The sequence below is a fragment of the Thalassophryne amazonica genome, chromosome 14 (assembly GCF_902500255.1).
Source record: "Thalassophryne amazonica chromosome 14, fThaAma1.1, whole genome shotgun sequence".
In the NCBI taxonomy this organism is placed as follows: Eukaryota; Metazoa; Chordata; class Actinopteri; order Batrachoidiformes; family Batrachoididae; genus Thalassophryne; species Thalassophryne amazonica.
In genome coordinates this window covers 33,739,871-33,766,773 of record NC_047116.1, presented here as the reverse complement: position 1 = coordinate 33,766,773, position 26,903 = coordinate 33,739,871, and the positions used below count along the sequence as shown (strand labels likewise).

The 26,903-nt window shown below is 41.8% G+C and overlaps 1 protein-coding gene across 1 annotated transcript; it reads right to left on the bottom strand.

The window, feature by feature from the left end:
• Positions 1-5,049: 5,049 nt before the first annotated feature.
• On the bottom strand, positions 5,050-9,269 carry nr4a2a (nuclear receptor subfamily 4, group A, member 2a). The gene is made up of 8 exons (XM_034186714.1): positions 9,107-9,269; positions 8,584-8,670; positions 7,632-8,497; positions 7,153-7,282; positions 6,865-7,028; positions 6,389-6,591; positions 6,051-6,229; positions 5,050-5,950 (listed from the first exon to the last, which is right to left on the bottom strand). Exons 3-8 carry the CDS (start codon positions 8,493-8,495, stop codon positions 5,694-5,696), a joined length of 1,797 nt encoding a protein of 598 aa, XP_034042605.1. The 5' UTR covers positions 8,496-8,497; positions 8,584-8,670; positions 9,107-9,269; the 3' UTR covers positions 5,050-5,693.
• Positions 9,270-26,903: the final 17,634 nt, after the last annotated feature.

Below are 26,903 nucleotides of genomic sequence, written 5' to 3'. Positions count from 1 at the left end.
TAAAAACAGATTTTTCACTTTATGACCCTTTTAAGCTGCAGGTCTGTTTTGCAGACAATGAATGACGATGACTTTTTTCCTCATCACAATCCATTTCCTGCACACAGAAACATGATCAAACCATCGACGACATCATGTTCCGTCAATTCCTTTGCATTATTAATTCCTCGTGGTTCGCATCATCGGCTCCTGCTACAAGCGTTACATTAATGGATTTTGCTGACCACACTGGAAACAATAATTTGATGCCATCTGTCAGAAATCAATGTGAAATAACCGCCTGCACACAGCTGTTTAATATGAAGTAAATATTTATGACTGATCTGACCAGGCATCAAGTTCAGTCAGTCTTCTTTGAAGGGATCTCTGCGAATGATTAACCTCATTTTACTGCTGCTGTCTAGGCTGGTAATGACCATTAGAGCTAAGAAGGAGTGAGGCCTTTGATTTTTGGCTCCTCATCATTCACAGCTTGTCGCATCCCTTCATCCTTCATACATGGCTGCTGAATTGATTGTCTGTTTAGTCCTATGAATGATAAAGCCGCTCTGGGCCACAGGCTGAGAGGGACACGGACCGAGCTCACTGCCATCTATATGCAGCCTGGATTTCCTTTCCTCCTCCACTGCTTGGAAATCAGCTTTTTGCATTATTTATTGGACAATCGTCAGCATTTCAATACAGTAAATCAAATAGTCACAGTAATAAAACTATAGGCGCTGGTAACCAAAGGGCCATCATTCAGCTCATTATTCTTTCATTTTGTTTGGGGCTGTAGTCTGCGCCACTCGCCACATTCATAAGTTGTGTAATCAACATGTTTTACTGCAGGCTGCTTCTGAACAGGTGGGAAGGTAACGTGTGATTCTCCTGTTTCCTGAAAGGAGTAGATGACCACGGTGGAGATGGAGCTGCATCTAACCTTCATGGGGAATATTATCATGAAAGACACACACATACACACACACATATCTGATAAGTCTTAAACTGTTTGAATCATGTTGATTTGAAAGAAACTGGCAGAGATGTTGTACTTCGTCTTTGCATATGGATGATTCTCATCTGAAGCAGATGTGGACGGTAAAGTCCAAAGTGGTCTCATTGGTAATAGGAGGAGTTGTAACCCCCAAATTGGAACAACAACTTCATGTTAACCATCATAAGCACAAATTCCAATATGTACTATTAAACAAAAAACACAGGACAGTGAAACCAGGCTTGGCAAGACTTCATTTTGATTGGTTTCATCAAGACCAAGTTTAAAATCTTACAACTCCAGTTACTCTTTTTGGATTTTGCACTTGGTTTCAGTTCAGAAGGTTCCGGATTCAAATCCCACCCCTGACACATTTCTGCAACATTTCTCCATGTAATGTGGAGTTGCGTCAGGAAGGGCATCCGGCGTAAAACCTGTGCCAATTCAACATGCAGATCCACCTTGGATTTGCTGTGGCGACCCCGAGTGCAAAACAAGGGAGCAGCCAAAGGGACTTATACTGTTTTGTAAAAATATCAGTACTGCCAAGACAATCTTCATCTGATTGTCACGGATGGGCAATTTAGAATTAAAATTTAAATTGCAGCACCGAATTATTATGTTGGGCTTTTCATATATTTTAACATATTTGTTGGTTTGTTTCATTCTCAGCAGGATTACTCAAACTCTCAGGGTGATTTTGATCAAATTTAGTGAAGGAATGGAGACATATGACAAGGAACATCGGTTACATTTTTGAGCTACTGTCAAAAAACTCATTGGATGAATGCAATTTTGGGCAGGGTTTCCATCCACTAACTATATATGTTGCCCCAACTCAGTTAAATTATCTTGTACTTTATTTTAGTTTGGGCCACACATATTTATTGGATGTAAATCACCAACAAAATCATAACTGAGTTCATCCAGTGAGCCACTTCTGAGTATAATCTGGATCAAGGGACAGAACCATTTTCTCTCCTTCTTTTAACATAGCGACGTAGTTGGAATTTTAATTTTGGCATTTTCATTCATCTCAGAAGAAGCATCACATCGTTCTTTATTGGGGGTGGCAGATATATTTATAGTGCTAATATCTACTCCCTAAAAAGTGAAAAAATATATTTACTTAATCAAGTTATATGAACCGGTTCGAGAGTACTTGGCTGTTTAAATGGGAAATTGTAAGAAATTGTTCAAATTAAATGCATGTTTCCCATTTAAACAACAAAGTTTACATTTCATTTTAACAGTGTATTTGTGGAGGAATTAGTGTGAATCCAGTCCCAAAGTTGGGACCCGGTGGGATAAAATACTCTTTCATGGTCTGGTGATCTGAATGCAATCAATTTATACTACAATTAGAACTAGAAATGCATATAATAGAAGTGTGAACTGCTGGCTTTGGCAGAGGTCTGTATTGCTGTTTTGTTTGGGTGGGTGCCACTAAAAATCTCAGATTGGGTGATCGGTGTGCTCATGGTTCAAATGTTTGAATACAGTTATCAAATCTGTGTCACATGTTACAGTCTTTACTGCATAAATTTTGAAAACAAAAGGTGGCATCTCCCCTACATCAACCCAAAAATATACACAACCAGTGAACAAACACAGTATGACCAAAAAAAAAAAAGGTCCCTCTGGGGTCTGTACTGACTCCAGGTGTACTGATGAAGGTTAAATGTACAGTAGCAGGAGTGAGGTTTCCCCTTTGGGTGACTACAAAGTCCTTTTGTGCAAAAGGTGAAAGGTCAAGTGCTCTTCCTCTCTCACCACAGGGATCAGGTGAAGCAAAGGTCAAGCGTATCTTGGCCTCGACATCGTTATTCAGATATTACATCCTCCAACCTCAAACTAGAGCCGACGGTGTCGGCGCACGGAGCCGAATGAGAGCAAGTGCCATAAAATAGCAAAAAAAGCCGGTGCACTTCTGTTAGTGAAGAGCGCAGTTTGAGTTCCTGCTGCACCTGCAGCACAACTCCAACATGTCAAACAGCTCAGCCAAAGTCCAGCTGCACAGTGCATGAGAGTGCATAAGAGTGCATGAGTCGCGGCGTAATTGTGAAGTTCTGGAACCTGTAGCAGCCGATACAACGGCCTCTTTCACCTGCTGCCTGTGGCTTCTGCGCTCTAATCTGAAGGCAAAGTGCACGATGGATTCTTTTGGATATTTCAGGCCTGCTTGTCGTGACATGTGTCACCTTCCATTTATGTCAAGTGCAGGGAGGATTTGAAGCCACAGGACCTTAATGAATTTTGACTCCTAATCCCCTGGCATATATATTCATGCACAAACACTGGCAGGAGTACTCACTACATGTGTCATGTTTTATTGTGTGGAGACAGACATGCTGAAAATCTAGCTGTGCTTTGAGTCAATAGAGGGAACTTGTGACATTGTACTGCACCCTTTCAGCAGATCTGCTAAATGTCAGCAAACTGCTTCTGAGTGTAATCCCAATTTGCCTTGGAATTAGCACTTTACAGTGACGAACTAATTATTTAGACAATTTATTGCCTCCCAAAATAAGATGTTCCCTTCATCTTGATCATGTGATAAATGTGGAATCACTGCGGATAAGTCCCAGACATGCCTCACAGCGCGCAGTCTGAGCCGCTGAAAGACTGCGACAGCCGCAAACGCAATCAGCACTTCTTTTTTTTATTTCCCTGGCAGAATAAATACACTTCACAACGTGCGGATTTGACGCGCTGCGGTATCTCAAAATGAACGCAAATACAGGAGGCGAAGGAATAGTGAATTGTATTTGGGGGGGTTTTTGGTGATTTGATGCGTCAGAATGCGAGAGGCACAGTTTGACTCTCGGGGGATTTGTGCAAAACTGATGCGGGTTTTAAACTGCAGCAGATTAAATTTATCTCCAACTGTGCAAAACTGCGCCATGCTTTCCATACTTTTATATTGGGCAACACCCGCCATAACTTTAAAGGCGCGCGGACGCACAAGCTGTGCGCAAACATCTTTCACTTTTGACAAGAAGTACGTTATTTTCAGCTGCAAAGTTTTCGTTTTTTATTAATAAGAACAGGCCTTTTTGTATTTTTCATAAATATGTCTTGTTTGACGTTACCGCATTAAAAAGTGTGCGTTTGGAGCGGCTATAAGTGGCGCAGAAATAAGCGCATATGATGGCGATAATTACAATATGGTTTTGTCCATTAATATTTCAATTATTTTACAGCAATTCGGTTTTAGTAAGAATACAGACCTAAACTTTTATTTGCAACTATTTTTGCATGCCGGGGAAATGTGAATTATTAAATGATTATAATTTATAGTTTTTAAAAATGTGCGAAAACCAAAACAAAAAAATAAACTAGTGTTAAATCGGTGTATCTAATTTCTTATTTTTTTTAGGAAATTAATTTGCAGAGCTCATAAGGAATATATGTCACACTTTTGTTGAGTTATAAAAAGAAATACTAGAATGCAAATTAAATCAAAATGTCATTTTAATGCGTCAAGTGGATTGAACTCGTGAAAAAACTGCGCTTTTTTAAATAAACTAAATTTTAAAAATAAACAGAATTGAAGCTGTTAAAATAAAAAAAAGGCGGCCTTTCGACAAATACAGTAACTTTGTTTATTCGTACCAACCAATTAATTTTATATTCGCTGGGGGAAAATAAATAAATTGAGCAATAAATCGTTGTCAACAATTAAAACCTGGGAAAAAATAAATAAAAGAAAGTATCTTTGGCTAAAACGTTTTTTTTTTCCTGCTGTCTTCGCACTGAATTTTAAAGATAAATTGATTTCAGAGAAATTATTTAGCAACGGGTCGTTTTTAAAAGTTTTATTTGTAAACATTAAATATTTCTTTCTCTCTAAATTATTTGAATTCGGCAGCAAAATGCGTTACAGAAGTGTAAGTGTACATCATGATGCTGGCAAAGGCCTATCACACACTCATGAAGCTTTTGATGGACTTTTCCCTCCTCTCCTTTCGTGTTAAATCATAACTACGTTTATAATTATAAGAAGAAGAAGAATAAGAAGACAATAAAACATAGACAAACGTGCTCAGCATGAATTCGGATGGGTCGTTTTAAAATTGCACCATGCTTAGTGTAGCTCTTGGCAATAGAAATAATAAATATATAGAAACGTTTATATTCAACAGCAACAATTACTTACAGCACATACAAACAAGGAATGTGTGACAAGTTGTACAAACACCATGGGTCCTTCACTTCCTGTACAGGTGACATTTTTCCACATATGCGTCATACAGAAAAGGAGTGCCATTACTACGAATCTGTATCAAATCTAGCAGACTACATAGTGTCCGGTAATATATTATATATAGACATCACCTCAGCAAGTGCCTATAAAAAAGAAACTACAACATGCGTTGTCTTTTCTGGGATCCTGTGAGAAACACATATAGGCACGAGTCAAAAAAAAAATCATTATAACAAACTTTATACACGTGTTATAAATTGATGCAATGGAAGCATCGCGTAATCTATTATAATATACAGCGTTTTGTGTGTTTATTTATAAATGGAATATATTACAGTGCTGAATCAGTGGAGCCAATCAGATTCATTTGGATTCATTTGGCACTCAAAACTATTTTTATCTTTTTTTTTCTGCTAATAATAATAATAGGATACAGGATTTGCAGAAATAATGTCAAAAGTGTGACTCATAAAGTCTCTCTCTTTTTTAAAAAGTTCTTTGAGGTGTCACTCAGAAAGGTAGGGTGTCGAGGAAAAGCTTGTCGATTATTGCTGGTGGAGGGACTAAATCTTCGAGTTTTAAGTAAAAGATACGCTGCAGACCTTGGGTACACAGTGTGCGCAGTTCTGGGAGCTTTCCCAACAGTTTTGACAAGTAGTTGGGACGATTCAGTCCGCCGCCATTGAATGTCACTTGATCTTTGAGGCAGTTGACAATCTTGTTTTGGAGATCCTCCACTCGCTTCGGCTCCTTCAGGCCGTGTCGCTCTGAAATGAGAGTTTAAACAAGTCAGGAAACGTTGTGTTTATTTTTATTTTATTTTATTAATGCGCGCAGTGACGGGAGGCTGCGCGCGCCTTTACGCACCTGTTACCATGGCCAGCGCCGCTATGCAGCTGAACGCGGAGATGTCGATGTTCATGCTGTGCAAGTTGGAAGAAAACTCCACGATGGCGTCCACCCACTCGCCAAATCCACGGACGCACTGTAGCCTGTGCAACACGACTCCGTTACAAAAAATAAGTTTGCCTTCCACAGGGTTGGACCTGCAATTAATAAGAAAACGCCATTAATTACACACGGCTGTAAATAGGAATTCTATTATGCCATCTAATTACCTAATAAAAAAACCATAAGCAGCGGAGCTTGAAGGAGGCGCTGATCATATTTTTTGTTTCTTTCTCTCTTTCTTTTCTGCAGCTCACCTGTAAGCCAAGCGCAGGACAAAAAGCTCTAGGAATGCTGACTCGAAGAGCAGCTCTTGGTCTTGCTTCGGTAAATCAGAAAAGCCTGGAATCTTCTCCGCCCATCCCCGGATGATCTCCATGGAGCCCGTCAGGAGATCATAGAACTGCTGGATGTGTTGCGTGTTGTCTCCAGTCAATTGGTAGTCAGGGTTCGCCTGGAACTGGAATTTAATTTAAACAGCGCCTTAATGAGGTCCTTTAAAATATATAATCCGTGAAATTGCAAATGGCTATTTCCAGGCGAGGAAGTGCTTTTTTACTATTAAATTCGTGTCTTCTTTTTTATGAAGTTCTCTATTTCACCGCAGTTTACTTATTAAAAATATGCCACATTTAGAGCAGAGGGAAGTTAGATGTATTACACCAACTGCTTCTGTTCCACCCAGATATCATAAAAACCTTTTTAAAGTGAGTTTTTGTTCAGTTTAACTTACTCTGGAGTAGTCCAAAGCGGACATGGAGGGGTTGGAGTCCACATGGGCCCGAACCAGCGCGCTTATGAGGCTGACCGGCGGTGAGGGTGGGGAGGGCTCCTGGGGGCTTTTGGGTTTAGATGGTAAACGTCCTCTTCGACCTTTCAGATTATCCGTCCGGACAACTGCGTTGGGACAAATGCGCAACACAAACTTTTTTTTAATGCTCTCTCTTATCGCTCACTGTGGATCAACTTTTACGCACGCTGTTTAAATCTCAACTGTCATCTGTTAAGATAATAAACATACCTTCTCTCACCATTCCGACGACAAGGCACTTCTGGAAGCGACAGAACTGGCAACGGTTTCTTCGGCGTTTGTCAACAGGACAGTTTTTGTTCGCTAAACACACATACTTTGCGTTTTTCTGCACGGTGCGCTGCAAAGAAGAGAGACAGAGAGAGAGAAGATAATGTCACTCTGTGGGCCTTTTTCAAAGGTGTGTAGAACACGCACGGCACATGCTGATACCAAAAAAGATGAAAACGATATAATATCTGTTCATCTCCTGCTTGGGAGTGTACGCGCAACAGGGGGAATCTGTGCACGCTCATATTTTTTCCCTCGCTTTTAGATCAGCTGTGTGCGAATTAATTTTTTTTTTTTTTACGCACGCATTTTAACTTCCCTGCATTGAAAATGTGTTTCATATGAATATTTTAGACATTTGGCACCGTTTGCGCGCGCTGCTGGTAATAAGGAACAATCAGAAAAGTCTGTCAGCCCACCTTGAAAAATCCTTTGCAACCCTCGCAGGTTCTCACTCCATAATGCTGGCAGGCTGCGTTGTCCCCACATACTGCGCACAGACCCTCGTTTGACGGAGATCCTCGGGACGGGGGCGATGGCACTTGGCTGTCCACCAGCTGGTGCCCGTGGCCGAGCTGAAGGGAGTGAGGGAAAGCCAGGCCAGCCTGTTTCCTGATGGCGCTGGGCAGCGCGAAGTTCTGGCTGTCCAGGCCGCGGTGCGCAGCCGGGTTGTCGTGATTCATGGAGACGTGCAGCGGGCCGTCGAAGCGCATCTGACAGCTGGAAACTGGAGTGCCAGGAGGGGACTGCTTGAAGGAGAAGAGCGAAAGCCTCGACACCGGGTTCTTGCGCTGGTCCATCATATGAGACGCAACATAGTTCTGATGGAAACTGTGCAGAGAGCCAGGATCCTCCCACATGTTATTAGGCTGGACTTGGAAGTTTGGTGTACTCGGGGCGTGAGGCGAGGATGGTTTGAAGTACATAGGCCCGGAGTGAGCCATCATTTCTTCCGACTGGTGCGGCAGGTGGCTCTGCTGATGGTAGCTGTGCATCTGGACTTCCTCCACCTTGATGGAGGACTGTTCTCCAGAATGTGGCATTTGATACAGACAGGGCGGTTTAACGTCGTAGCTTGTGGTATAGTTGTCCATGAACGTACTGAAACTCGGCAGAGACGTCGTTGCTGTGATCTCGGTGTTGGTTAAGTCCATGCTAAACTTAACAAACTCAGGTGTTAAGAAGTCGCAGCTGTATTCTCCCGCGGTGTGACAGCTGTAACTCTGGGATGCAGGACTGGCTCCTTGAGGTGATGATCCATACTGAGCCTGAATGCAGGGCATGGCTGAAAACAAGGGTAAAAAACAATGCGTTAAAATCGCTGTTAAATCCCTATCAATTTTTTTTTCAAATTTTCTCAAAAATTCCTACCGCAAGTCTTCTGACAGTTTTTCGGTGACACTTGAAACGGGTGATATCAAGAGCTGTCAAGAAAGTAGTTTCGTTCTGGATCTGCGCCTAATAAAAACAAATAAAATTGGCATTTATTAAACTGGCAATGTGATCACGACGTCCATAAATAATACCGTACAAATTGTAATCAATCTGCTTGTGTGCGCGGGATTTAACCATTACGCACAAGTTGGAGCCAAATTATATTTGCGCATAGAACTCACCATTATATCACACAAGTGTTACGCGCATATTATGAATCAGAACAAACCAGTTTTACGCACTTGACACTTGAGATAATGAGCCAGAAAAAAAAAATCTCAACATTTTTTTTTAAAAAGAAGAAGAAATGAATTAGCTAATAAAAATCCTGAGCCCGACATATTTTTGCGCAGATTCATATCAGGAGTAAAAAAGTGATTAAATAGTTTAGATGAAAGAAATCGCATGCACAGATGCTGCAGAGTTGTTGTTGTTTTTAAATAGGAGAAACCAGCCTCACCTCCTTCACATCAGGATCGTTGCTTTCAGTCCGTGGGATGAGCATACAGGTGGTCTTCATCAAATTCACTGAACGCTCCAAACCATGAGCGTCAGGACGTTACCGGCAAAACCGTGTGACTCCGCGCACTGACAGCGACACGAGCTTCGACTACCCACTCTGGCCAATGTGGCTTTGTTTATGTGAGCTCTGGATGCCGTGGCCCACGTGTTTCACAGCGCGACGTCATCTGCGTCGCCGCCAGTTCCAACCAATCCGGAGGGGAGCGTTATCAAGCCCTAATTTTTCCTTTGAGCATGTTTGTCTTGCGGTATGCGCTCTATGTTGCTTCCCACATGGACATTAAAAGCCATGTAGTAGAGGGTGGACCCTTCTAAAATCAGTCCACGTGCCTGTATCTGCAAAATGTAAATTCAAGATTATTTGAAGTAATAATTATTATTATTTTATCATGTAGTTGTGTGCATGCAGAGTGAGGATCTGGTGTCGTTTCTGTGCGTAAATTTCAAATTGGATGGATGACTTTTTTTTTTTTTTTTTTTTTAACCAGTATGTTCTCAATGATCAACTGATAATTTAGTTTAAGGGAGATGTGATTGTCACATGTTTTATTTTTATGCATGCCAAATCACTCCAAGCTGTCATCCAGGTGCGTTATTGTAAATTATAAGAAATATCTGTGCGCGTTAAATGGTTTAATTGTGATTATTGCATATCAGCTGATATGTATTTGCACATTCTGTGTGCAGAGTTACATCACAATGAGCCCACTTTGAAATAGGCGTAATTGGGGGGGGGGGGGGGGGGGGGGGTTGCAATATTTTTCTTCATTATCCTCTGACAGGATTTCTGTATTTCAATTGTGTTCTAAATTTAGACCTTAGATGGGGTGGGGGTGCCTCCTATTCATGGAGCCGGTGGTGTGTATGTGAGCTGGCTTTGCAGGAGGAGGAAGGGGCATCATTAGCGGGCCTGTAGCCAGTTGTCATGGTGGAGACCAATTTAGTCCCCAGAGAGGAGAACACGATAGGAGCAGGCAGAATGGAGAGTGACGTAAAGTTGACGCAGTCGCCAAAGTCATGTTTGAGCTTTATTGTTCTGCTACGATAGAATTACTGATATCAGAGTAATCTCACACCAACACCTTGTAGCCAATCATGTTGGCCTAAATTATTCCAGATTCATATTGAGCTGATGGGCAGCAAAGCAAAATGAGGAGCTGAGAGACAACATGCCTGCAGGATCGGCATGACAGGAGTTCTTCTCAGTGTGGGACACATAAGGACAGTGTCCAAGGTGGTTTAAAAAAAAGAAGTAAAATGTGCTTACACTCACCTCTAGAGGCCACTATTGTTCACCACCCAGCTTCTGTTTCTCAGATTTAACCTGTTAATTAACTTAGTCTGATTAAGGCTAAAAATGGCCACACCCACTCATCAAAGCAACCACTTTGCAACTGGAGTGCACATTATAAACTGCACTCAAGAAGCAAAATAATCATGACGTGTTTTTTATATATACATATAAATTACACAACCCCTGTATAATCAGAAAAAGTTGGGAAGTTAGGGAAAATGCAAATTACAATAAATAAATAAATAAAAATGCAGTGATCCTTACATTTATTTGACTTCTCTTTCATTGCAGACAGTATAAACCCAAAATATTTCATCTTATGTGTCAAATTAATTTCATTTAATACAATCCATTCATTCATTTCAGGCCCGCAACTCATTTAAAAAAGTTGTGATAGAGACAATTTATTCTAAATATAAGCATGAAATTGTCACTTTTACAGCACGCTTTCTTGAGGCAAGTCAGGGTATGGATGGATGCATGAACATTTTCCAAGTGCCTGAATACAATTCAACTTCATTTACACCAATTATGTAGAAATTCAAACAGCATGGCACTCTATGGTAAACCTATGTCAAATAGGAAGTACTCAATAATTTAATGACCATGCTGGATGCCCATAATTATTTCAGAGTTACCTGAATGTCTTGGTGGATTTACTTAACTGTCCTTCCAACTGCCTCGACACAGATTTATAATACAGCACCATACTCTTTGTATTTCTTAATGATTGAATGTAAATGGCATCCAACACACATTCAATGACTTGGAAATGTTCATGTATCCATCTCCTGAAATATCAAAAGAAACTGGCTGTAAAAGTGATGATTTAATCCTTACAGAAAAAAAAATTGTCCCTGTCCCAACTTTTATTTGGAGTCTGTTGCAGGCCTGAAATGCAGAAATGGATGTATATTAACAAATGAAATGAAGTTATCCACAATAAATGAATAATATAAATAAAAATATATATATATTGCGTTCATATGTGTGCAATGAAACAAGTCAAAATAAATGTCAGGATCATTGCATTTTGTTTTGACCCCCCTCAATGTAATTCCAGTGTTTTCTGAATTGGGTTTGTATTTATTGTGACTTCACACTTTCTTCATTATTTCTATTTATTAGAGCAGAGGGTGAGATATTCTAAAACATTCAGCTGTGTGACACGTTCCACCGGTGCTGTCTGAAAACATCGTAATGGACACTTATCACATGGTGTGTATCTGCTGTTATTACCATTTAGAAATTAAAATGAAAACACAATTAGCAGTTTAATAGGCCATTTTACTGAATAATAATTAACTTCCCATTTATATGCACAATTAACTGACAGTCATTTAATAGTGAGGAGTTGGTTTTAATTATGTTGAAGTTGTCTGAGAGTGTATTTGTAACACTGTGTTTAATGTGCATGGTATAGGATTGTTGGCGGGGGGGGGGACTTTGTTTTACTGGTTATTGTCCAATAATGGAGCTCTAATTATTAATTTATTCATCTGCAGGTAAAAACAGAGAAATCCATGGGAGAGATTTTATCACCATTCACTGTGTCATAAGACATTTATTCCAGATTTGCACTCTGCTCTGTCAAACCATCTAAACCAACAGTCACAAAGCTTTAATCTGTAGATCTGATTGGCTGAATAAACTGTCTGTCATCATTTGAATGATTGTTCCTGGCTGCTAAGTACACATGTGGAATCTTTAAGACCGTGTTTCTGCAGTGCACAAAGTTACCCTTCAGTCATACATTCCTAAACCCTTAATGTGACTGGATTAGGGGGGTGAGGCTTCAGGCTTTACCAGAATCTGCCAGAGTATGGTGTCTACCCCCCACATTCATCTATGAAAGAAATTCTCTCTAAAAAATTTACATCCATCCATCCATTTTCTATACCGGCTTATTCCCTTTAAGGGGCACAAGGCTGCTGGAACCTATCCCAGCTGTCATAGGGTGTAAAGCAGGGTACACCCTGGACAGGACACCAGTCTATCACAGGGCAAAAAAATTCAGTTTGAGTTGGCAAAATCACGTGGACAAATGATTCCAAAGAACAATCAGCACACAAGACTCACACAACTGTGTGTATTGTCTCATATAACTTTGTCAGTGTTGATGCATGGCCTTGGTCTTAAAGCCCAAATTTTTAAGGGTTCAAAGTTATCTCAAGAAAATTTAAAGCAGTTTCAAAACTTCTGAAATTTTGCTGTCTTTGAATTCAATTAAAGTATCTGAACAACCGATGCAGTATAGAACACTAATTGTATTGGAAATAACTGCTTCAATTTCAATTTCAATTTATTTTCATTTATATACCGCCAAATCACAACAGAGTTACCTCAAGGCACTTAACACTAGTAAGGTCTAACCTTAACAACCCCCAGAACAGCAGTGGTAAAGAAAAACTCCCTCTGAGGAAGAAACTTCAAGCAGACCAGACTCAAAGGGGTGACCCTCTGCTTGGGCCATGCTACAGACATAAATTACAGAACAATTCACAATATGAACATACAGGAAATGTTGCCAGTGCACAGTACGGTTTCTGGAACAGATACCACACCCATCTCTGGATGGAGCTGCACCTCAAACAGCGAGAAAAGAAAAAAGCAGAAGCAAGCATCAGAAAGACAACAAATACAGTCTAATTTGACAGCATTAAGCAACAAGAAAAACAGGAAATACTAAGGTGATCGCCGGCCACTAGCCCTAATCTTCACTAAAAGACCTAGAATTGAGGTAAAGTTGAGGCCGCGGCATGCTCCATTTACTAATAAAATGAATTAAGAGTAAAAAGCATAGAACTATACTATGCCTGTATGCTAGCCATATGAAAGATAAAATAAGTGCGCCTTAAGTCTGGACTTGAAAGTCTCCACAGAATCTGACTGTTTTATTGATGCAGGGAGATCATTCCACAGAACAGGGGCGTGATAAGAGAAAGCTCTATGACCAGCAGACTTCTTATTCACCCTAGGGACACAAAGTAGTCCTGCACCCTGAGAACACAAGCCCGGGCCGGTACATAAGGTTCAGTTAGGTCAGCTAGGTAGGGAGGTGCCAGTCCGTGAACAATGTTTGTTCTTTGATTGAATTTTAGCTGTTCTTACTGGTTGAATTATTCTGCACAGTACACTGAAGTACGACACAGAGGCCTGTAGGGTGGGGGGATAGTTCTAATTAGGTTTAAGATAACCATGCCAAAGGAATGCCCTGCAGAGGAGCACTATTTAGACATTATAAATTATGACTCATGCACTAAACATTAATTTTGATCTCAAGTATCTTATTTGAGAAACACATCTGGGGTCACACACACAATATCACAATGTCACCAGAGCCTTCTGCTTGCAAGTAGTTCACAAATTGTGGCCCTCCATGTGCAGCTCATGTTCATTTTTATGTCTTTGTTGTCAAATAGATCAACATGTTATGAATATTTTACACCTGCCACAGATGTGGCGTTCACACCTACCATTCACATCCTTCACCTGCTGAATTGTGCACCTGTGGGTGTGTTGGTCTAAAATTTGTGCGGTGCTGGTGCATTGGTATAATTTGGACACAAAGTGGGATTGTACCACAGACCACCAAAACATGGTCTAAAGTTAAGCATTATTGCAATGCACCACACAGAAGGTGAGTGGGATGTAGATGAGATTGCATACTTGGATTTGAAGGTGTTGCTGTGTATTTTGTTGCTGGCAACAACTTACACACAGGTTTTACTGTGTATATTGTAGCCCACTGGCACATTGCTAATCGACACATATGTATATTGCGTATTCCTGTGATTTGTTCATTCCAGTTGATTGATTTCTGCTCTGTCCTCTTGACGCCGGTGCTGGAGTTGAAAATACTGCAAGATCAACATTGTTGATGTCAGGTGAGATGTAACATGGAAGAGGAGCATCACAGGGTTTATCTTGCAGTCCTCTCTGCCTTTGCAATAGACGGTCATCTACGAGGACCCAAGTCCATGGGTCACTGAACTTTACCACAGTGATGGACTGTGGGTCACGATGTCCACTGGACTCTAATTACCTGTAGTTCCATCATCTCTGTTTTTCAGGTGTGACAATACATTGTTATACTTTGTTAATTTGATCATTATTAGTATCATCAAAACAGATGGTCATTCCTCTGAGTCTGGTCTGCTTGATGTTTCTTCCTTCTTCTTCTTCTTTGTCTTTCGGCTGTTCCCGTTAGGGGTCGCCACAGCAGATCAATCGTTTCCATCTCACCCTGTCCTCTGTCACACCAACCACCTGCATGTCCTCCCTCAGCACATCCATGAACCTCCTCTTTGGTCTCCCTCTTCTCCTCCTGCCTGGTGGCTCTATCCTCAGCATCCTTCTCCCTATATACACTGGGTCCCTCCTCTGCACATGTCCAAACCATCTCAATCTCGCCTCTCTGACTTTGTCTCCAAACCGTCCCACCTGAGTTGTCCCTCTGAGAATCTCAACATCTTCAGCTCTGCCACCTCCAGCTCTGCCTCCTGTCTTTTTGTTAGTGCCACTGTCTCTAAACCATACAACATAGCTGGTCTCACTACTGTTTTGTAAACTTTCCCCTTCACTCTTGCTGATATTCTTCGGTCACAAATCACCCCTGCCACCTTTCTCCACCCACTCCACCCTGCATGCACTCTCTTCTTCACCTCTCTACCACACTCTCCATTACTTTGAACAGTTGACCCCAAATATTTAAACTCATCTACTTTCACCACTTCTACTCCTTGTAACTGCACTATTCCACTGGGCTCCCTCTCATTCACACACATGTACTCAGTCTTGCTTCTACTGACTTTCATTCCCCTTCTCTCCAAAGCATATCTCCACTTCTCCAGACTAGACTCAACTTGCTCTCTACTCTCACTACAGATCACAATGTCAGCTGCAAACATCATAGTCCATGGGGACTCCTGTCTGATCTCATCCGTCAACCTGTCCATCACCACTGCAAACAAGAAAGGACTCAGAGCTGATCCTTGGTGTAATCCCACCTCCACCTTGAATGAGTCTGTCATTCTGACTGCGTATCTCACCGCTGTCACACTATTCTTGTACATGTCCTGCACTACCCTAACATACTTCTCTGCCACTCCAGACTTCCTCATACAATGCCACAACTCTTCTCTTGGCACCCTATCATAAGCTTTTTCTAAGTCCACAAACACACAATGTAACTCTTTCTGTCCTTCTCTGTACTTTTCCAACAGTATTCTCAGAGCAAACATTGCATCTGTAGTGCTCTTTCTTGGCATGAAACCATACTGCTGCTCACAGATCTTCACCTGTTTTCTAAGCCTACCTTCTACTACTCTTTCCCATAACTTCATGCTGTCGCTGAACAGCTTTATGCCTCTGTAGTTACTGCAGCTCTGCACATCACCCTTGTTCTTGAAAATAGGAACCAGCACACTTCGTCTCCACTCCTCAGGCATCCTCTCACTTTCCAAGATTTTATTAAGCAATCTGGTTAGAAACTCTACTGCCATCTCTCCTAGACATTTCCATGCCTCCACTGGAATGTCATCTGGACCGACTGCCTTTCCACTCTTCATCCTCTTCATAGCAGCCCTCACTTCTTCCTTGCTAATCTCTTGTACTTCCTGATTTACTCTCACCACATCATCCAGCCTTTTCTCTCGCTCATTTCCTTTATTCATCAACTCTGCAAAATATTCCCTCCACTTTCTCAGCACACACTCCTCACTTGTCAGCACATTACCATGTGCATCTTTTACCACCCTAACCTGCTGCACATCCTTTCCAGCTCTGTCCCTTTGTCTGGCCAATTGGTACAAGTCCTTTTCTCCTTCCTTACTATTCAACTTCTTGTACAGCTCGCAATATGCCTTTTCCTTTGCTTTTGCCACTTCTCTTTTCGCCTTACGCTGCATCTCCTTGTACTCCTGTCTACTTTCTTCATCTCTCCGACTATCCCAAAACTTTTCGCCAACCTCTTTCTCCTTATGCTTTCCTGGACCTCTTCATTCCACCACCAAGTCTCCTTGTCTTCCTTCCACTGTCCAGATGTCATACCCAGTACTGCCCTAGCTGTCTCCCTCACCACATCTGCAGTACTTTTCCAGTTGTCCAAAATTGCTTCCCCTCCAACCAGTGCTTCTCTCACCTGCTCGCTAAATTTCACACAACAGTCTTCCTCCTTCAGCTTCCACCATCTGATCCTTTGTTGAGCTCTCACTCTCTTCTTCTTCTTTACCTCTAAAGTCATCCTACAAACAACCATCCTGTGCTGTCTAGTGACACTCTCTCCTGCTACCACCTTACAGTCTGTGATTTCTTTTAGCTTGCATCTCCTATAAAGAATGTAGTCCACCTGTGTGCACCTTCCTCCACTCTTATATGTTACCCTGTGCTCCTCCCTTTTCTTAAAGTAGGTATTCACCACAGCCATTTCCATCCTTTTTGCAAAATCAACTACCATCTGTCCTTCCCCATTCCTATCCTTGATACCATATCTACCCATTACTTCCTCATCACCTCTGTTCCTTTCACCAACATGCCCATTGAAGTCTGCTCCTATCACCACTCTTTCATGCTTGGGCACACTCTCCACCACCTCATCTAACACACTCCAGAAATCTTCTTTCTCCTTCATCTCACAACCAACCTGTGGGGCATATGCACTGATGATATTCTTCATCACCCCTTCAATTTCCAATTTCACACTCATCACCCTGTCAGACACTCGCTTAACCTCCAACACACTTTTACCATACTCTTCCTTTAAAATGACCCCAACACCATTTCTCTTCCTGTCCTCACCATGGTACAACAACTTGTACCCACCGCCGATGCTCCTGCTCTTACTTCCCTTCCACTTGATGTTTCTTCCTACAATGGAAAAAAAAAAAATGACCAAGGGAGTTTTTTTCCTAAGGGTCCTACAGTGCCCCCCGGAAAATATTCACAGTGCTTCACTTTTTCCACATTTTATTATGTTACAGACTTATTCCAAAATGGAGTAAATTCATTTTTTTCCCTCAAATTTCTACTCACAACACCTCATAGTGACAACATGAAAGTTTTTTTTTTTTTTTTTTTGCAAATTTATTAAAAATAAAAAAACATAAGAAAAAACATATACAAAAGTATTGACAGCCTGCACTCAGTATTTTGTAGATGCACCTTTGGCAGCAATTACAGCCTCAGTCTTCTTGAATATGATGCCACAAGCTTGGTTCACCTATCTCGGTTTTGTCCATTCCTCTTTGCAGCACCTCTCAAGCTCCATCAGGTTGGATGGGGGCGTCGGTGCACAAACACTTTCAGATCTCTCCAGAGATGTTCTGATTCATGTCTGGGCTCTGGCTGGACCATTCAAGGACATTCACAGTTGTCCTGAAGCCACTCCTTTGATATTTTGACTGCGTCCTTATATTGTCCTGCTGAAAGAACTGTTGTTACAGTCTGAGGTCAAAAGCGCTCTGGAGCAGGTTTTCATCCAGGATGTCGCTGTACATTGCCGCATTCATCTTTCCCCCAATCCTGACTAGTCTCCTAGTTCCTGCTGCTGAAAAACATCCCCACAGCATGATGCTGCCACCACCATGCTTCACTGTAGGGATGGTGCCAGGTTTCATCCAAACATGATGCCTGGCATTCAGACAAGAGAATTTTGTTTCTCATGGTCTGAGAGTCCTTCAGGTGCCTTTTGGCAAACTCCAGGTAGGCTGCCATGTGCCTTTTACTAAGGAGTGGCTTCCGTCTCCCCACTCTGCCATACAGGCCTGACTGGCGGATTGCTGTTGAGATGGTTGTCCTTCCAGAAGGTTCTTCTCTCTCCACAGAGGAATGCTGGTGCTCTGATAGAGTGACCATTGGGTTCTTGCTCACCTCCCTGACTAAGGCCCTTCTCCCCAGATTGCCCAGTTTAGACGGGCGGCCAGCTCTAGGAAGAGTCCTGGTGGACCTGATCTTCTTCCATTTGCAGTTGATGGAGGCTACTGTGCTTACTGGGACTTTCAAAGCAGTTGAAATGTTTTTGTGCGCTTCCCCAGATTTGTGCCTCAAGACAGTCCTATCTCGGAGGTCTACTGGCAGTTCCTTTGACTTCATGCTTAGTTTGTGCTCTGATATTCACTGTCAACTGTGGGACCTTATATGTAGCCAGGTGTGTGTCTTTCCAAATCATCTCCAATCAACTGAATTTACCCCAGGTGGACTCCAATTAAGCTGTAGAAACATCTCAAGGATGATCAGTGGAAACAGGAATACTTAAACTGTGAATACTTATGTACATGTGATTTGTTTTTGTTTTTTAAATAAATTTGAAAAAATCTAAAAAAAAAACTGTCATTATGAGGTATTGTGTGTAGAATTTTACAGAACAAAATTAATTTAATCAGTTTTCGAATAGCATAACAAAATGAGGAAAAAGTGAAGTGCTGTGAATATTTTCTGGATGCACCGTATTAATACGTAGCCTTGTTCAAAGCTGTTGGGCCAACATGCACATTTTGCATGCAGTGTGTTATCCACCTTGCAAAATGGAACAACACATACACACCCCCACCAGCACTGAGTTGCCCCCCACACACACACATACATTTGTGATGTGGTTTTAATTTCAGAGAATTTATGATTTTTTTTTTTTTTTTTTACAAATTCATGACTGTAGTTTCATGAAATGGCTACAATTTTGTCATAAATGTTTGTTTTTTTCTCTTACCCACTGCTTCAATTTATTTATTTATTGCTACAGTAGGCCAAATACATCATCAAACTAATATGCTATTGCAGGTGATGATATGTGATGTGATTGTTGGCATATAATGTCACCTGCCATGATATCTGCAGGTGACATTATATGCCATAACAGGTGTTGCAGGAGGTGTAAAATGTTTCACCTCGGGCAGCTTTGGTGGATAACTGTTGTTCTTGTTTGCCCAGAGATAAAGTCGTTTAAGGATGTTGTTTGCACAGAATTGTTTTGTTGCCCTGAAACCCTCTCACTTCTGAGTTTGACCTCTACATGGAAAAGGTGTTAGTTAGTGGTGTTAGTTTGGGGGATGAAAATTTACAGGGTGATTCCATAATTTATTCCTCAGAATTGAGTGATTCCATATTTTTTTCCTCTGCTTGGTCTAAAAAAGTAACCGTTACTGACTGTCACAATCTTTTTTCTTGATTTCTTATAGTGTTTTTTAAAGCCAGAAAGTTGCCATTTGAAATTACTTTAGTTTTGTGTCATGTCTGTGATCTGCTTTTTTTCTACAAAATTAAACAACTGAATGAACATCCTCCGAGGCCGGTGATTCCATAATTTTTGCCAGGGGTTGTAGTATGTTTCTATGCTTTTTACTCTTAAATTCATTTATTAGGAAACAGAGTGTGCCACAGCTTCAACTTCATCTAAATTCTGGGTCTTTTAGTGAAGTTTAGGGCTAGTGGCCGGAGATCACCTTAGTATTTCTTCTGTTTTTCTTGTTGCTTAATGCTGACAAATTATATTGTATTTGTTGTCTTTCCCGTGTCTGATTCTGTTTTTTTTTTTTTTCCTCTCTGTTTGAGGTGTGGCTCCATCCAGAGATGGATGTGGTGTCTGGTTCTGCAACCCTCCCATTCTGTACACTGGCAAAATTTCCTGTATATTCATTTTGTGAATTGTTTTGTAAATTGTCAGCAGCATGGCCGAAGCAGAGGGTCACCCCTTTGAGTCTGGTCTCCTTGAGGTTTCTTCCTCAAATCATCAGAGGGAGTTTTTTCTTACCACTGTCGCCTGTGTGCCTGCTCTGGGGGTTGGTAAGGTTAGACCTTACTTGTGTGAGGTGCCTTGAGTGGCACTATATAAATGTAAAAAATAAAATCAGGATTAAGGATCTACAAACCTTGATTACTCAGCATGACAAAAATATGATTGTGTGTCGGGCGTTTTGCAACATCAAGGGTCCAATAGTGCTGCTAATGATGGAGCCACTTAGCAATACTTGAATTTGCAGAGGAATGTGCCTCTTGGTGGCACAGTTTGCACATACATGGTATTCCTTAGTTTCAATATATGCAACATGGTTGGAAACAGACAATCTCCATCGGTAGAAATACTTGTCAAACCTCTGAGAATGACAATAAAACTAACTACAAACTGAGTTTCAAAATAACGTGAAAGTTAATTTCACAACCATAATTTAATGTCACTTTCCAGCTGTTTGCATTATTTGGTTCTAAACTGCATTACAAATGGGCCAAACTTGGACCTGGGTACTTTGCACATTCTGCTAGTCTCTCTCAAAAACCTCATTTCATTTATTAGCACCAGCAGGTATCAAACTTTCTGAGAATTGAACAGCCCGGACCCTGAAGGCATCCCTTTGCTGGGTGTCTTCTTTCCATTTCTCGATTCCCACTTTACAAGCTTAAATGTCTACTTAATATGCTTTAATGCCTGCTCTTTAGAGCCAGGGAGCACTTCATCACTTTTATACACCTTTATATAACACACTGTTAACTAGCAATGCCTTATGGAACAGCTTGTCTTGCAGCTGGAAGGCGCCTCCATGGTATGATGGAGGTACCTGTTCACCATTCACAATGAGACAGTAAAATGGGAATAGAGGCCTCTGCATACTGCTGCTGTCTATATCAGTCACCGATGAATATTCATGAATCACAGTGTCATGACATGCTCTGTAATTGGCAGCAACATTAGTAATGACACTGCTGGTATCAAGTCCCTGCATATTCATGCGGTGGGGCAATATTTCCTCTTGGTGCTGTTTTTTTTTCCCCTCTCTCCTCCTGAACGTGAAAATGTATTCTGAAGCTGCAGGTGTCCCCGGTGCCACAATCAATTGCTGGCTGGATTGTGCCCCAGTGAAAATCAGACAAACCATTAGTTTCTTCGTCAATTTCTTTGATTAATCTGAATTGTAAAAGGTTGAGAAAACTAAATGGTGTAAAGTGAATCTGATTGTAATAGATATGAATTAGACCTTAAGGACGTTAATGTAACATATGAAAGCCACTGGATATGAGGGAAGAACAAAGTAACATGCCAGATTGTGTGATTATTTAAGATATTTCACATTTCATAACACGGCACCACACCATTTGATTAAATTTGTTTAAATACACGCAGCCTGTTCCGCTGACACAAATGGTCTCTTTGAGGTTATCCACTAACTGTGGAAGTTTCTTCCTGTACTGGAATTTGTTGTGAATCCATTTCAGTCTCACTAAAGCTAAAATCCTGGAATGGATGATGAGGGAATTGGCTAAATCTTATAAGCTGCACGGCTTTTTCCTTGAAGCAGCTGGATGGGAGGATTGTGTCGTGCACAATCCGAGTTGTGGTGGCAGGAAGCAGACGCAGTATCAGACCCGCTGAAGTGAAACAACAGTCACTTGGTTCATGCACTAATAAAGACCTCAAACATTAGGATCAGACTGAGTGAAGAAAAAATTCAATTTGAAATGATTTTACAAGTACAAAGTGCACACAGAGAAATGCATTTCTCATTTCTTTTAATGTTACCCAGGAGGAGGTTTTTCTGTAGGGTTTGGATGGTTTGTTTGTTTGACTGGTTTTCAGCAGGATTACCTGCGAACAAACCAAAAAAAAACTTACAAGGCTAATTTTTCATGAAACCTGGTGGAGGGGGGAGCACTGCCCCAGGAACAACAGGTTTTTCAGTGGATTTGGATCAAGAATTCTCTCCATCTGAAAAATAATTAATTTTCAAGATATGGGATTTTTATTTCTTATATTTCTCATTAATCAGGTAATCATACCTGTGGGCATGAAGACAGTAAGGACTTTGGCAAGCTTACATTTGACTACAGTGCCCTTGACCTTCACCCAAATGATTGACATCTGGCTGTTCTTGCCAGGACAATTCTGGAATCCACTTCAGTGTATGCCCTGTTTCATCTGGGTTGAAAATTAAATTCCTTGATCTATATCTCTACCAAAATTCATTCTTTAAGGACAGTTTTGGGGTCAACCTTCACTGGCAGACCAAAATGAGAAGAAATAAGCTAGGACTTGGTAGGAGTTGGTCAGCAAACAGACAGACAAATCACCTCCACATGTCTGCCACGTTTGGTGTAAATCGGAGTGAAAAACATAAAATCTGACCTTTGACACAAAATAACATTGACCTCGATGTTTGACCTAGTGCAAATTTGAATTTGCCTGGGGAATTCTAGGAGTGACCTCCATACATGTGCCAAGTTTGACGGGCATCATAATTGTATTCATCATCATAATGTTGGCATTTGACCCCACTGACCTTGACTTTTAACAAAACAATCGCTTTAAGGCCAATTCTGGGCTCAACCTATGTGCACACAGCAAGTTTGATATAATTAGCCCAAGCATTTCTCAAATAGTAGCTTGATTTCTCAGAAAGGTGGAGGGAGAGATACAAACATTTTTAGAGTGTAAATGTCTGTGGTTTGTGTGCAGTTTAGTGCAGGTCCAAGTTTAAATTCAGTGGAATAATGCACATTTGCTTTGGTCGTTGATTCTTAATCACAAGTAGGCCTGGTAACGTACATCATGGAAAAGTGGACTACTGGTCTTGGTGGAGGTCTATGCTCTCTGAGCAAACCCCCCACCCCCCACCCCCAGTTCCACCATAGAAAGTCTGGAGACAAGAAAAAGTTAAAGGTTTTAATCCATAGTGATAGTAGAGAAGCTTGAATCTTCGACTGGACTGGGTTGCTTGACGTGAGGACGTTTCGCTTCAAATCACAGAAGCTTCCTCAGCTAAAATTCTTGCTCTGGTAGTCTGACTTCTGTCTTGACTCTTGTAGAGAAGAATAAACCAGAAGCCAACAAAAGCTGGAGTTTTTTTTTTTTTTTACCTAACCAGACCCCACCTACCGAGAGGCTGACTGCTACAGGCTAGTGACTAAACAATAGCTCTAATTAGCACCTATTGTGCTCTAGTTAGCACTCTCCTAATGACAGGACGGAAGCCTCCCCTGATGGCTCCCTTGACGACTCTCTCCTGATGACGTGAATGACTCATTACCATGAACAAAAGACTGAAACTGCTTTGACCTGAGTACCACATTGTAAACAGGGGACAAAGCGTGTCTGAGACCCGCTCCGCGGTTAAGGCTGGGTTTCAACTGTTTTACAAAGAATGCTTCCTTGACACCTCTCTCAAACCATTTCTTCTCTCTGGCTAAGATTTTAACTTCCTTGTCCTCAAACGTGTGGTTAGTGTCTTTCAGGTGGAGATGAACTGCAGACTGAGGTCCACTGGCGACCTCTCTGCGGTGCTGTATAGCCCCTTGTGTAAAAGTTGCTTCGTCTCACCTACGTAGTGTTCATTATAGTTTTCCTGACATCTGATATGATACACTACATTGCTCTGTTTGTAACTAGGGATCCTGTCCTTAGGGTGAACTAATTTCTGTCTCAAGGTGTTGACTGGTTTAAAGTAAACTGGGATTTTGTGCTGTCTGAAGATCCTCTGTAGTTTTTCCCCTACTCCTGCTAAATAAGGGAGAGACACTCCTCTTCTTCTTGTCTCAGTCTCCTGTCTATCTGGTCTCTTTGTTTTCTGGGACTTCTGCACTTTGTCCAGGGACCAACGTGGGTACCCACATACTGTGAGGGCTTTCCGTACAAGTTGTTGCTCTTTAGCCCTTCCCTCTGCAGTTGTGGGCATCTGTAGGGCTCTGTGTTGAAGAGTCCTGATTACCCCGAGCTTGTGTTCAAGGGGGTGGTTTGAGCCAAAGAGCAGATATTGGTCAGTGTGAGAGGGGGTGGTTTGAGCCAAAGAGCAGATATTGGTCAGTGTGAGTGGGTTTTCTGTAAACCTCTGTCTGGAGCTGCCTGTTCTCTCCAATCGTAACATCACAGTCCCAGAAGGCTAAATGGTTGTTTCTGGCATCCTCACGTGTGAACTTGATATTGGAGTCCACCGAATTGATGTGTTCTGTAAAGTCCTCGACCTCCTGTTGCTTGATTTTAACCCATGTGTCATCGACATATCTGAACCAGTGACTGGGAGAGATGCCCGTGAACGACGTCAAGGCTGTCTTCTCCACTCGCTCCATGTACAGATTGGCCACAATGGAGGATACCGGAGACCCCTTCGCACAACCATGGATCTGCCTGTAGTAATTCCCCCTAAACAGGAAATATGTGGTGTTAAGCCAGATCTCCAAGAGTTGGCAGATGTGGTCCGGTGTGAGTTTGGTCCTTTCAGGTAGAGACACATCTTCCAGCAGTCTCTGCCTCACAGCTGAGATGGCCTCAGTGGTGGGGATGCAGGTGAACAACGAAGTCACCTCAAATGACACCATAGTTTCATCTGCCTCCAGCTGCAGGTCCTTGATTTTGTTCACAAAATCATGTGTGTTCTCCACATGCTGGTCTGAGTTACCCACTAGAGGAGCCAAAATCCACTTGAGGTGCTTGGCCAAATTGTATGTGATGGAATCTGTGCTACATACAATAGGCCTGAGTGGCACGTCCTGTTTGTGGATTTTGGGCAGTCCATAGATGCATGGAGTGGCGTCCCCCGGGTACAGTCTGTAGTATGTCTGCCTGTCGATGAGTCCCTCTTTCTCCAGGTTTTGGAGGCAGCTAATGATTTTCTTCTTATAGCCACTCGTGGGGTCTCTCTTCAGACGTTCGTATGTACTGGAGTCATTGAGCAAGTTGTTGATCTTGGCCTCATAGTCCGATGTGTTCAGGACCACCGTGCATCTGCCTTTATCTGCTGGCAGGATAAGGATGCTTTGGTCCTTCTGCAGTGATGCCAGAGCTTTCTGTTCTTCTCCTGTGATGTTGGACGGAGGAGGCTTAGCACTGTTAAGCGCTGCTGTGACTCTTATTCGGAGGTCCCCAGCTTCTGACTGACAAACTGTTGTGTTTAATGGCTGACTCTACTGCAGTGATGTAATCTGCTGTCGGTATATGTTTAGGGGTCACTGAGAAATTTAGTCCTTTGGTGAGCACATACTTTTCTGTCTGTGTAAGAACCCTGTCAGACAGATTCTTTACCCAATTTTCCCTGTTGTCACTAATTTGTCTGGGTGTATCTTTAAAACTACTCCCACTGAAAGTACACCTTTTCTGCACTAAAAGGTTGTGAAACTTCCTGATTTGCCTCTCCTTACTTTTTAAATGCTCAGCCATTTGAATTTTAACTACGAACTTTGTGATCTTATTATGGGCCTCTTCCCCCACTAAGGTTTCTAACCTTTTGTAAAGACTATCAAGATTATTTTGGAGGTCTAATATTTTAAAATGAAGCCATCTAATTCTAAGACCCAAAATCCTCCTAAGATAACTGTGCTGGATCTTTTCTGCTGTGTTTCCTGCTTCTAGTGCCTTTTGCTTCATGCATTTGGGAATAACATTGTTTTGTTTGCATCTTAGGTTAAATCTTAAGTGGTTTCTAAAGTTAGCTATCTTTTTAGCAGTCCTTTCCAGCTTACGTACCAGTGCCAGGGCCTCATGCCCACAGTTGGTCGCAATGTTTCTGTGTAGGCTCTCAGTTGTCCAGGTGGTTTCCATAGTAGAGAAGCTTGAATCTTCGACTGGACTGGGTTGCTTGACGTGAGGACGTTTCGCTTCAAATCACAGAAGCTTCCTCAGCTAAAATTCTTACTCTGGTAGTCTGACTTCTGTCTTGACTCTTGTAGAGAAGAATAAACCAGAAGCCAACAAAAGCTGGAGTTTTTTTTTAACCTAACCAGACCCCACCTACCGAGAGGCTGACTGCTATAGGCTAGTGACTAAACAATAGCTCTAATTAGCACCTATTGTGCTCTAGTTAGCACTCTCCTAATGACAGGACAGAAGCCTTCCCTGATGGCTCCCTTGACGACTCTCTCCTGATGACGTGAATGACTCATTACCATGAACAAAAGACTGAAACTGCTTTGACCTGAGTACCACATTGTAAACAGGGGACAAAGCGTGTCTGAGACCTGCTCCGCGGTTAAGGCTGGGTTTCAACTGTTTTACAAAGAATGCTTCCTTGACACCTCTCTCAAACCATTTCTTCTCTCTGGCTAAGATTTTAACTTCCTTGTCCTCAAACGTGTGGTTAGTGTCTTTCAGGTGGAGATGAACTGCAGACTGAGGTCCACTGGCGACCTCTCTGCGGTGCTGGTATAGCCTCTTGTGTAAAAGTTGTTTTGTCTCACCTATGTAGTGTTCATTACAGTTTTCCTGACATCTGATATGATACACTATATTGCTCTGTTTGTAACTAGGGATCCTGTCCTTAGGGTGAACTAATTTCTGTCTCTGTTTCTGAGACAGAACCACACGTTTGAGGACAAGGAAGTTAAAATCTTAGCCAGAGAGAAGAAATGGTTTGAGAGAGGTGTCAAGGAAGTATTCTTTGTAAAACAGTTGAAACCCAGCCTTAACCGCGGAGCGGGTCTCAGACATGCTTTGTCCCCTGTTTACAATGTGGTACTCAGGTCAAAGCAG

Bases quoted from the DNA above. Each gene is read 5' to 3' on its own strand.
- nr4a2a (XM_034186714.1), bottom strand. From the start codon at position 8,495: ATGCCCTGCATTCAGGCTCAGTATGGATCATCACCTCAAGGAGCCAGT. The intron at 7,029-7,152 runs GTATGTTTATTA...GTCCCAACGCAG, and splicing joins CGTCGGAATGGTGAGAGAAG to TTGTCCGGACGGATAATCTG. The intron at 6,230-6,388 runs GTGAGCTGCAGA...TATTAATTGCAG, and splicing joins GTCCTGCGCTTGGCTTACAG to GTCCAACCCTGTGGAAGGCA.